Source organism: Xenopus tropicalis, chromosome 2 (genome assembly GCF_000004195.4).
Source record: "Xenopus tropicalis strain Nigerian chromosome 2, UCB_Xtro_10.0, whole genome shotgun sequence".
NCBI classification, from domain to species: Eukaryota; Metazoa; Chordata; class Amphibia; order Anura; family Pipidae; genus Xenopus; species Xenopus tropicalis.
Genome location: NC_030678.2, coordinates 44,292,897 through 44,305,226, shown reverse-complemented (window position 1 = coordinate 44,305,226; position 12,330 = coordinate 44,292,897). Strand labels below are relative to the sequence as shown.

Here is a 12,330-nt window from a genome sequence, read left to right as displayed (position 1 = left end):
AAAACTATAAACCCTAATAAATGTTTGCAAAGCTGTTACTATTATCTGTCTCTGTTGCAATAATATCTTAAAATTAAACATTGTTCTCTTTCAGTACCTTTTTACAAATAATGAAGCCTCAACCACGTGTCCCACATTTCTTTTAGCATGTCCCAATGCATGAATCTGAAGAAAAGAATGAAGAAAAGAAACCTATTCCAGGAGCAGTCAAACTTCCAGGGCCTGTATTCAACCTCTCAGAAATCCAGAATGTAAAAAGTGAACTCAAATTTGTACCAAAAGCAGAAGGAGAATAGTTTTATATGAAAGGTAAGGTCACGGCACAACATTATTAAACAGTATTAATACTTTAACAAGTTCTGAAATGAAAGTTTTATTTAGCCTTTGTTTTGGTTATATGGTTATTCCTTAATGAATTTCTACTACCCATAATAAGCACTGCTTCACTTGTCATTTTTGTCATGGTTCAATATTTACAGGTTTTGTTTTCTTAAATGGCCTTTATGTACAGTATTTTTTAATTATAATTGTGATAAATGTTATCAGTAAGTATTGCAGTAATATTTACAAGTTCTGAACACACAATGGGTTATGTAATAAAAGGGTTCACTTGTTTGCTACAGGTTTAGCCACAACTAACCAGTAACATTTACTGGCCAGCTATTAAAAACAAACATATCTTACTGGTTGCTATTGGTTAATACACCTGGGCAAACTTTTGGTTTGATGTGGGAAAAGGTTTTCAACCTGCTTCCTAGTTACTTGGGTCACTTATGGTTTCTAAACAAACATGTACCTACTGCTCCAGATTACAGGAAATATGGAAATTGGTTGTCATGAATCATCTTCCTGCTAAGAGCCAGTGGAATCAAACTATTTACCTATTTTTTTGATATTTTTGGTTACTTCCATTTTAACATTCATGTGCTGATAAAGGTGGGTTCCTAATCTCAGGCTGTAAAATGGAGTTTCAGGTCATACAGTATGTTTAATTGTTTGTTTATGCTTTGCTCCAGACAAGGCACCAACAGTAACCAATCAGCAATGACTTTTGATCAATCTGTTAATATAAATTATAAAACAGAACGTTGTACTTGATTCCAACTATGATATAATTATTCCTTATTGGAGGCAATCCAAGCCTATTGGGTTTATTCATTATTTAAATTATTTTTAACAGACTTAAGTTATGGAGATCCAAATTACAGAAAGACCCCTTATCAGGAAAACCCCCAGGTCCCGAGCATTCTGCATAATAGGTCCCATTCCTGTACCACAAAAAATTGTCCTGCAAATAACAAAGGCGGAGAGCAAAATATTAAATTAGGCATTCATTTTTTTTGTCCCAAAAAAGCACATGTTTTGAACCTAGGGACATGAGACTTATATGTTCCAATTATTTCAATGCCCTTATTTACCTTTCTCAAATGTCCAAGTCGATGTTATAGTTTGCTATGCAACAAAGTTGCACCTATATTATGACATTGAATTAAATGAGTGACTGCATAGATCATTTTTCTAACAACAGTGCCATAAAATGAGACTGTTAAAACAGCTTTGTGCGTTCAATTACATTTAATCCAGTAGCTGTCCTTTCTAACTGTGAGAATAAACAGGTTGTACATGTTATTACCTACATCTTAAATCTCTTTAAGTAATAAGTAAGATTTTAATTAACATCTATTTAATCAAATCTAAAACAGATTGGGACTTGTGTATAGAGCGGTTGTTATAGAGGAAAAAGGCCACTTTAAAGGATTTTCAAGGGCAAAAAAACAGGTGTGTTCATAGCGTGACACTGATAACAAGATAGTCCTGTTATCTCGCTGATGGCACGTCGCTGGCAAGTACATCCTTTGTCAATGCCAGGCATGAGTCTTGATAACTGGTGCCAGGTGGCTCGCTTAGTCTCACCACATGTCGACATTACAGCTGCCGGATCATCCCTGAGAGAAATGTGGCTGCTCATTTGCTTGTAAAGAGTTTATATTCAGAGCAGAATCCATGAATTTGGTTGTAAGGAAGGAACTCCCTTTTATTTACATTGTAAGGAAATCATTTGTAAATCTTGGACTGTTTTGTACTATATTTGAAATTTTGGGCAATAAACATGTCCTTGAGGGCTTATTTACAAGCCCCGGGGGTGCAAGTGCACTAAGGGGTTAAGGAGCACTCCCCTCAGTGTTCATTTAACAGAAGTTGCACCCCCCTGGGGCAGATGCCTATGTGCTTCTGTCTGCACCTTTTGCATGCAGCGCAGTATAAACCAGTATATTCAGACAGAAGTCCGCTGGTCTCTGTAATCCCAAAAATGCCCCATGAAGTGGGCAAAGTGCACTGGCCAATTGCAGACTCTTTGTACAGTGTGTGAAGCATTGTAAATGACCCCTAAGAAGGACTTTCTTTGTGTTTCCCCTTTTCTCCTCCTACTTTGGACAGGTCCCTCATAAATAATTATTATTACAAGACAGACAATTCTAATAAATCCCAATTGTCATCCTTATTGGCCTTTTTTCTAGCCCTTCAGTTGTCATTTTGGGTTCCTTAAAGGACCAGTCAACCCAGAATATAATTTTGTGCCCAATAAAAGAAAACAAAATTCTAAGCAACTTTGCAATAAACATTCATTGCAAATTTATAATGGTTTTTAAGTTATTTGTATATAAAACTGCTATTAAAAGCAGTGTTTTTCTGTCCTTCTCTATTGCAATGTAACACAAGGTAGCAGACTGACAGACCTGTTTTGCTGGAGGAGACTGGCCTTTGCAACATTGTTTAAAAATAAACAACCAGGAGTTCAGCTAATGCTGCTTTCAATAGCAATTACATTTACAAATAACTTTGAAAGCACTTTAATAAATTCACATTGAAGTTGCTTGGAATTATGTTTTCATTAGGCAAAAACTTTTTTTGGGGGTTGACGTGCTTTAAGAGAAGGCTCCTCAGTTAGGGAGCTACTCTAAAAATCTCACACAGGCCATGGTTAGGCCACAGGCCACACAGTCAGACAGGCCATGGTCAAATACTGATGGAACTCAGTGACTTACTAAGATAAGCGTTTTATACACTTTAATACACATAACCTGTTTGCCCAGGCAATGAGCAAGAGGCAAGGTCTCTAAAAAGCCCAAACTGCCCCCACCAGCCCACTAAATTGTGATTGACTATGGCACCTTACAGCAGCCCTCCTGGTATTTGCCACAGCCTACAGATTGCCAGTCCGGGCTAACCCTTAGGGGGAGATTTACTAATCCACGAATGGTCCGAAGGCGTCCGAAAGCGTTTTTTCGTAATGATTGGTATTTTTTACGACTTTTTCGTCGCCGTTGTGACTTTTTCGTATATTTTCAACGACTTTTTCGTCGGCGTCGCGAAAAAATCGGATTGGTTTTTCCGCCGTTTACTATCGCTCAATACGAAAAAATCGCGATGATGACGAAATAGTCGCAAAAAAATACGAAAAAGTCGCGACAAATATGAAAAATCGCGACGGCGATGAAAAATTGGCAAGAATTTCGTTTCCAATACGATTTTTTCCCTTTCGGGATTCGGATTCGTGGATTAGTAAATCTGCCCCTAAGTGTTCATTCAAGAAGCGCTTGCATTCGGGATTCATTAAAAAAATATGGTGCAGAGTGCATTCCTGGCAGCCGTGTCCTTTCTGTATTCCATAAGACAGGCATTAAATAAAGGGCTTCTTTCCAGCCTGTGCCCACAGACATTTTCAACTTGCACATCAAAGTTAGATGACAGGTAGGGGGCTCCCATGTAGCATCCTGTGCACACCCCTGATGAATACAGAGTTGCTGGACACAGTCAGTGCTGTATTCATGCAGAGAATGGAGTTTGGAGTGCAAAAACCTTTGTGTTTGGGTGCTCAAACGCTGGGATGGACTGGTTGTGCAGAGCCCACCAGGGCTGCCACCCCAGGGGACCCCAAACCCCCCCATGAGGCCCCCACTGTGGCCTCCGCACCCCCTAGTGGCCCAGGGGAGGCAGATTAGCTGCACGTGGATTGAGTCTAGGTCACAGGGGCCCACTGAGCTAGCCAGTCCGAGCACTGGGCTGGACACAAAGTTTAGAAAACATAGCAGTTTGCACCCTTGCCTGTGAGTGATAAATAACCGCTTACATGTTTCAGCCATGCAAAATTATTTTTCTCTGTTATCTCCTACACTAAATACAAATGTACTTACCTTTCGCAGTTTTTTTCACAGTTGGTGTTGGTACTTAACATAATCGCCTAAATCCCTTAATGCAGTTGCTTCACTTTTGTAAATTTGTTTTTAACCTTCCAGAATTAATTCCAACAAAGGTGAAGACAGAAGAGTTTTATTACACCCACAAGCTTCTAAATAAATTGACCACATAACTGAATCATTTAAGACTCTAATAGGTTCTAATTGAGCCACAGGGCACAGGATGAATATCCCATGTGTTCTTGCCAAGTGCTGGATTATAATTCTCATGATTTGATGTTGGAGGACAAAAAGACTTGAGTGACAGAAGCCAAATAGAGATTTGTGATTAATGAAACATTCACTAGCTGGACCAATGCTACAAGTGGATTAACTTGGGCTTCTGTGTTCAACTGCTTTCTTTTCAGTGCCTCCATTAATAACCTTGGAGCTGGCACTGACTGTTTGTCTGAGCGTTTGTCAATGACACAACATTATTTGAGAAAAACATGTTCAGAGCAAGATGTTTCTTATCAAGGTTTAGGGGCTTATTATTAAAAAGCTATTCCCTGATGCTTGTTCCCTTTGGTCAAATAGCTATATATTAACGTTCAACTTCCTCTGAGGTAAAGAGAGAAGGGCTTATTTATGATCACAGTGACACCATTCAATTAAGGTACTTGTACCTTTAATGAATGTGCTGTTTCATGGTTGTGTCAACAGGTGCAGCAGACCTGCAGATCATGAACAGACACCATTTGAACACTGTGGCAGAAACAATGCAATCCCCACTCAAACATATTTTCCACAACATGCGATCATAATTAGCTTATCAGAAGCAATTGCCCTTGCTCAAATCCATGCACAGCCTCAATTACACTTGAATTGAAACATGGTGAATTGCATATGAAATTGCATTTTTTGCACTGCAGTTATATTCCTAAATGAGCCCCAAGTTGAATATAGGTGAAAAAGCCCCCAAAATTCTAAAGATGCCCCAATTAAACAATCTATGTTGTTCACTTATTAAACAAGTATATATATATATATATATATATATATATCTATCACAGTCTTTATAGTGTCTGCACTCCAAAGCTCATAACTTTGGGTGCACAGCCAAATTTTTATTATCCAACAAAAATTATTCCGTGACTGGCACACCCTTTTAAAATAGTCATAAGTTTATTTAAAACATATTGTTCTGATATTTTGGTCCCCAATAGGACCTTTCTCAAGGATGGATATATATATATATATAGTATATACCAAAGATGTCCGCACTCACTTTAAAGATTGGTATTCTCATTCATAATCAGGTGCTGCAAATAGTTGTATTAGACATCTTGCTCCAAAAACACTGCACTCCGTTCATAATCGTTCCAATTTATTATTCCATAAAATCACATCGACGTTTCGGTCCTGGTCTAGGACCTTAATCAAGATGTTATACACAATACACAATATTGATTAAGGTCCTAGACCAGGACCGAAACGTCGATGTGGTTTGATGGAATAATAAATTGGAACGATTACGAATAGAGTGCGCAGTATTTTTGGAGCAAGATATATATATATAAATATATAAATTTCCAAATTACGGAAAGGCCATTATAAGCAGATAATTCAAATTTTTAAAAATGATTTCCTTTTTCTCTGTAGTAATAAAACAGAACCTTGTACTTGATCCCAACTAAGGTATAATTGAAGGAGAAGGAAAGGCTAAGTCACTTGGGGTGCCAAAATGTTAGGCACCCCCAAGTGACTTTAATCGCTTACCTTTTACCCTGGGCTGGTGCCCCTGTACGAAGAGAATAGCACCAGCCCGGGGTAGCTGCAGCATTTCCTTCTTCCCTTTCTCTTGCGCGCGCATGCGCAGTAGAGTGAAAAGCCGAACTTAAACAAGAAAGTCGGCTTTTCAATCTACTGCGCATGCGCCGGCCGACGGATTTCGCCGGCAGAAGAAAAAACAAGCCTATTAGGTTTATTTAATATTTAAATGATTTTTAGCAAACTTAAGGAGAGATCCAAATTAAGGAAAGATCCCTTATTCAGAAAACCCCAGGTCCCGAGCATTCTGGATAACAGGTCCCATACCTGTGTAACTCTAGCAATCTAGAATAGGGCCCCTCTTTTCACAGACTCACACTGATATTATTCTGCTTCCTGTTGAAAGCCAGGTTCTCCTTTTTAATAGGCTTACATTTGAAGACAAACTAGAAAATCCAGTTTTGTGTCAAGTAAGCAAAAAGCATATTTATATTTTTGTTCTCTGTTTGGAAGCTGTAAATATGCTTCCACTCTTCAAGATACACGCTGAGGGGAAGAGGAGGGCATCGCCTCTGTTAAACTGTAACTTGTTTCATCTTTATTTCTTAAAGATAAAATGCTAAATGCTAAAATGCTGATTATCACAGAATCTACTTCAACCCACTTGGGGTTTATTTGTAGGCAAGGCATGCAGTAGTGCCTCCCATATCTAGCACTGGGTGGAACTGTACAAATAAAGTATATGCTGTATAAGTGCTCCTTTTATGCTAGACGTCGTGGAAAACTGTACAGATATTTTTTTCCAAACCCTTTTTCTAGAAGTACATTTACTTTTACAATAGTTGCCTTGGATTTCCTTGCCTAGTTTTTGTTTAAAAACCTGAAGGTAATGCAGCCCCTTTGCAGGTGTTAACTTGTAATATCCATTCAATTGCAATACAGGATCTATTACACTTACTGTAATACTTCCCCTGAAAAAGTGAATGGATCAGAAGAACCTTCAAATTATTCAGTGGACTCTCTCTAGTTCAAAAATATCCCATTTGAGCACTGGTGACCAAAACTTGTTGTGTCTTTATTTCTTAAAGTTGACTAAAGTTCTGTTTTTCTTTATTAAATCCTGCTGTGTAGAGGCCATTTGTTTTCTTTCATTTCAGCCTGTTTGGAAGGGAGATGTTTAAATCTTGCTTTGCATATCCTAAATGGGGCCTTACCTGGGCTTTGTAATAATGGTACTATACTAATGATGGGCAAAATAATTTGCAAGGCATGAATTTCCATGTTTCTGGAAACGTGTGACAAAATTAGTCGCACAAAATTTGTCACCCGTGTCAAAAAAACGGCGCAACATTTTTGCTGCAACATTTTTGCTGTTTTGCTAATTTTTCGCCCTTTCACAAATCATTTGTGAGATTTGCAATTTTTCTGCGAATCAAAACAGGACATGCATCACTATACGCTCTACATATATATACGGTAGTTAAATAGTATCAGTTCCAGAGGGAAACCATTATTTCCTTTATTAAAAGAAATTCCATTACATTTACTCTTTGCAGATGAGCTGGTCTCTAACTTGCTAAAGCATTTCCAGAATGCACTTAATGTCTGGTATACAAAATTATAAATAGAAGAAACAATTTGGACTGTAAATTCTACTTTAAAAGACAACTAATTGACTAAAGTGTCTCCAATCCACTATTCTTAATGGAGAAATTTTGGATATGGGAGGTTTTGACTGGAGAATGTGCATCTGCTATGAAAACAAAAGTCTTTTTGCATGACTTTAAAATGTGGGACTTAACCACTGGACTTTTAAAAAGTAAATAGGAATTGGTTAAACTTCACAAACCTTTCTTTTTAAAATTTTCTTTGGTGAAAACATCAAAAATTAATGTTCATATCTTTCCTGCTGGCATAGGTGCTTCCGTGTTTGATGGTTCTGGAGACACCGGGAAAAGGAAGATCATTGCCTCATGTTCTTTTTTGCTGTGTTGCTGTAAAAATAGTTGGGCTAGAAAGACAGTGTTAACAAGTCAAATTAACATTGTATGAGATCCAAATGTTTCTTTTATGTTTATTAAATGCGCCCATACACAGGCCAATCTGGAACGCTCTCCAGCTGATTGGCCCAGAGCTGCACAGGCCAATTTCAGTATGGATTTGTCATTCTTTCCATGCATTAAGAATTTCCAGAACATATCAGATTAAGTACCTAGAATTATTGGAAAGCAGAACAACCAAAACCATAGTTGTTTTAAATGAAGTTGTGTTGTTATAGGACAGCAACATATATTAAGTAAAATAAAACTGCTCAGGATTATTTAAGCACTTATAAAAAGAGATATTAAAGGAACAGTAACACCAAAAAATGAAAGTGTATAAAAGTAACTAAAATATAATGTGCTGCTGCCCTGCACTGGTAAAAGTTGTGTGTTTACTTCAGAAAGTCTACTATAATTTATATAAATAAGCTGCTATGTAGCCATGGAGGCAGCCATTCAAAGGAGAAAAGGCACAGGCACATAGCAGATAACAGATAAAACACTATTGTATTCTACAGAGCTTATCTGTTATCTGCTATGTAACCTGTGCCTTTTCTCCTTTTTTCCAGCTTGAATGGCTGCCCCCATGGCTACACAGCAGCTTATTATATAAATTATAGTGGTGTTACTGTAGCAAACACACCAGTTTTACCAGTGCAGGGCAACAGTGCATTATATTTTAATTACTTTAAAGCTCTTTCATTTTTTGGTGTTACTGTTCCTTTAAAAATTGAGATATATCCCTATATTCAGTTTTAATTCTTTCTTTGTTTGTAATCTGAATGTGTCTGTTCTTCAAAATGAAGGTCACATTAAGTTAAACCTGTTCAGTTTATTATTAATAAATGGATAATAATGCAGGGTAAGTGCTTTTCACTCCAAGGAGACATTTCTTTAACTCTGTATCTATTCCAGTAGTGCACACATTATCTCTTACACATTAATGCTAGTTTTGAAAATCGTAATAAAATATGTATAAGTAACATGTTTGTAGCTCCATGGTATGTGGCCTTGAGCCTTCATGCAGGTCATACAACCTATAGGTAGAAGACATCATAAAAATTGTCAAATACAATTAACTTTTTTACGTAATATAGATTACTTGCTATTGATTGTTATTGCCACCAAGCAATGTACATAGATTACTTTAGTAATCATCTTCTACATTAATGTATACTATACTAGGCCATGTAAATATGAAGGTGACCATGAAGGACAAAGCTCAGTTTAGCCGAACACTGCCATCACTTCCCATAGAATAATATTCTATACATTGCTTTTTCATGCTTTTTATTTTTCATGCATTCTAACAATACCAAGTATTACTACACTATGGGGCTGATTTACTTACCCACGAACGGGTCGAATGGAGTCCGATTGCGTTTTTTTCGTAATGATCGGTATTTTGCGATTTTTTCGTAGGTTTTGCGATTTTTTCGGATTCTTTACGAATTTTTCGTTACCAATACGATTTTTGCGTAAAAACGCGAGTTTTCGTATCCATTACGAAATTTGCGTAAAAAGTTGCGCATTTTTCGTAGCGTTTAAACTTATGCGAAAAATGCGCAACTTTTCGCGTAAGTTTTAACGCTACGAAAAATGCGCAACTTTTTACGCAACTTTCGTAATGGATACGAAAAAGTCGCGTTTTTACGCAAAAATCGTATTGGTAACGAAAAATTCGTAAAGAATCCGAAAAAATCGCAAAACATACGAAAAAGTCGCAAAATGTTCGTTTTCAAGTCGCAACTTTTCCAATTCGGGTCGGATTCGTGGGTTAGTAAATCAGCCCCTATTTGTTCTAACCCAATTTAGTTAGCTTTGAGTTTGTACTGCAAGTAGTAACATCATCAAGTGATCTGTAACATAGAAAATAAATGAGGAGGACATGTAATAAAAGGTGCAAAGTTTTCTATCTAAATGACCTATACCAAGCAGCAGTAAGTATTTACTGGTCACCTGTTTCGGAGCAAAAATCTACATCTAGGCCAGTGGTTCTCAAACTTCCTAATGCCATGACCCTTTAATACAGTTCCTCATATTGTGGCGACCCCCAACCATAAAATGATTCCTAAGACCATCGGAAATGTGTTTTCTGATGGTCTTAGGCGACCCCTGTGAAAGGGTCGTTCGACCCCCAAATGGGTCCCGACCTACAGGTTGAGGACCGCTGATCTAGGCAAACCCAGTGCCTGTTATTACATATGGGGGAAATGTATGTTTTTGTTTTGGTTTTGAGTATATTTGCACATTTACCCAAGTTCTAAATGACTAAAAGAAAGATGAAATTTCAATTCTAGAGGAAAAGTGTTCCGCGGTATCTTTCCCAAAAGCTGGTGTTATTTTGAATTTCGGGATAGCAGGTCCTGTAAATGGCCAAATTGTATCTACTGATTAGCTAGTGGGTCACATAGTGGAGGTAGCCTATTCCAGGTTGGCAGATGGCCCCAAACATGTACGCATAGGGATCACCAATCAGCATGGGTGTAATAGTTTTAATGAGCACAATCACTCATTCACAAACAACTGACCATCATAAAACTTGGTTGAAAAATGCAGATATGGCTGCTGGTTGGCAGGTGTGCAGGTTGTGCTCAGGTTTCAAACTCTCCTAACTCTTATTCCTCTGCCCCCCCCCCCCCCCACATGTCTGATGATGTCATTTCCGGTTTAAAGAAGTAGCACTTCTGGTTTAATGGTCAGCGGGTAGCAGGTCAGGTTGTAGGTCCAAGTGCAGGACACTCAAAGGGTCACTTCACATTATTTGCATTAAAATGTAAACATCGGTGGGTTTTTAAACCCTCAGTTGAACTACCCCTAGCTGGGCTAAAATTAGGCATGCAAGATAAGAAGCCTACTTACTAATACACTGATCTTTTTATTAGTCAAAATACAGTGAGTACTGCGCAATTTTAGCTTTCCAGTATTACACTGTAATCAAACTGGGGTGGATTGGAGCTTATTTATCAACACTGCGTTTATCTGATTCTAGGCAGCAGCCAATTTACTGTTTAAACTGCAACTGTATGTACAGTATGTATATGTTTATTTATAAAGTGCTAATAATGTACGCAGCGCAGAGCAAACAATACAAACACAAATACAATGTTAAACGTAAAGAGCTAATTGTCAAGTAGACAAGGGAAGGAGATCCCTGCCCTATAGAGCTTACAATCTAAGTGGTGGGTAGTACAGACCCAAAGATAATGGATGCTGCAGTTTAAGTTCCAGACTACTTCCTGAGTGCTCCAAGAGTTAGTGTTTAAATGTATGGGTTACTGCCAAAGTTAGGGTTGTTTCGGTGATTAGTTCTGGATAATTTGTATCCATCCCTTCAGCTCCAATTGCAGGAACAGAGAACATGAAGACGGATTTAAATAGATCAGGTGGAAGTGTCATTGGAGAATTCTCTTACATTCATCATTGATAATGTGCAAAGTTTGGATAATGATTAGTTGAGTTACATGCCCTTTAAGATAATGAATCTAAGAGATTTAATAATGTTTTTTTTATTATATGACTTATATGACTATGATCTTAATGTAACTTTATTCTTTGACCTGCAGATCTAGCAAGAATAACCAGAGAGAAGCCTCTTTATGAAGAATAGAAACCAGCAAAATATTTTATACATTTGTATAAATACTGTATACTAAATAAATTATTGAATACTGTAGGCAGCAATTCATTTGTTTGTACATTTATATGCATTGTTCATAGACATGATTTCCTAATAAAACGATATTAAGAATACGGAGTGATAAAAGAAACAAACAGTTGTTTTTAAAAATCTGTTCTATTTTTGTTTTTAAAGTTAGTTTGTATTATTAAACACATGGGGAGGGATTTATCAAGTTATCAAGTTCAATCTGAGAATTCTGCAACATTTGCAGACATTCCAACTTTGATAGAATCTTTATTAATGGATTCAACTGGCCGATCAATGTGAGAGGTCACTTCAATCAACTCAACCAATAATGATCAAATCTGTCACATATTCCCATGGAAGGCTATGGGCAATGATCACATTTTCTACCTATTAATGCAATAAATGTCGATATTGATGAGTATTTAGCAAACTCTAACTCAGCACAACAGCTGCATTGGTAAATGTTGCCTTTAGTTGCTGTAGCAGTTATACACACTCTGATAAATATTACCTTTACACAAACAATAATACTATTAAGAACCAATAAAGAAAGCTTTGCATTATTTGTGGCATCACTGATATATTTCATGCCAAATTCTACTTTATAATGGAAGTCTGCCCGCAGGCTGCCTTTATGTAGTATATTAAAAGGTTCATTGGTTATTTAGAGATGACCCTTTCATTTGCACCT

General features: G+C 37.3%; 1 protein-coding gene across 1 annotated transcript in view; it reads left to right on the top strand.

The window, feature by feature from the left end:
* Positions 1–11,666, top strand: part of smpx (small muscle protein X-linked) — a 43,397-nt gene extending 31,731 nt beyond the window's left edge. The window contains exons 4-5 of the mRNA NM_001078785.1: positions 147–309; positions 11,557–11,666. Of these exons, the coding sequence (NP_001072253.1) occupies positions 147–296 (150 nt within the window). The 3' untranslated portion in view covers positions 297–309; positions 11,557–11,666. The remainder of the gene's footprint in view (positions 1–146; positions 310–11,556) is intronic.
* The last annotated feature ends 664 nt before the right edge of the window (positions 11,667–12,330 follow it).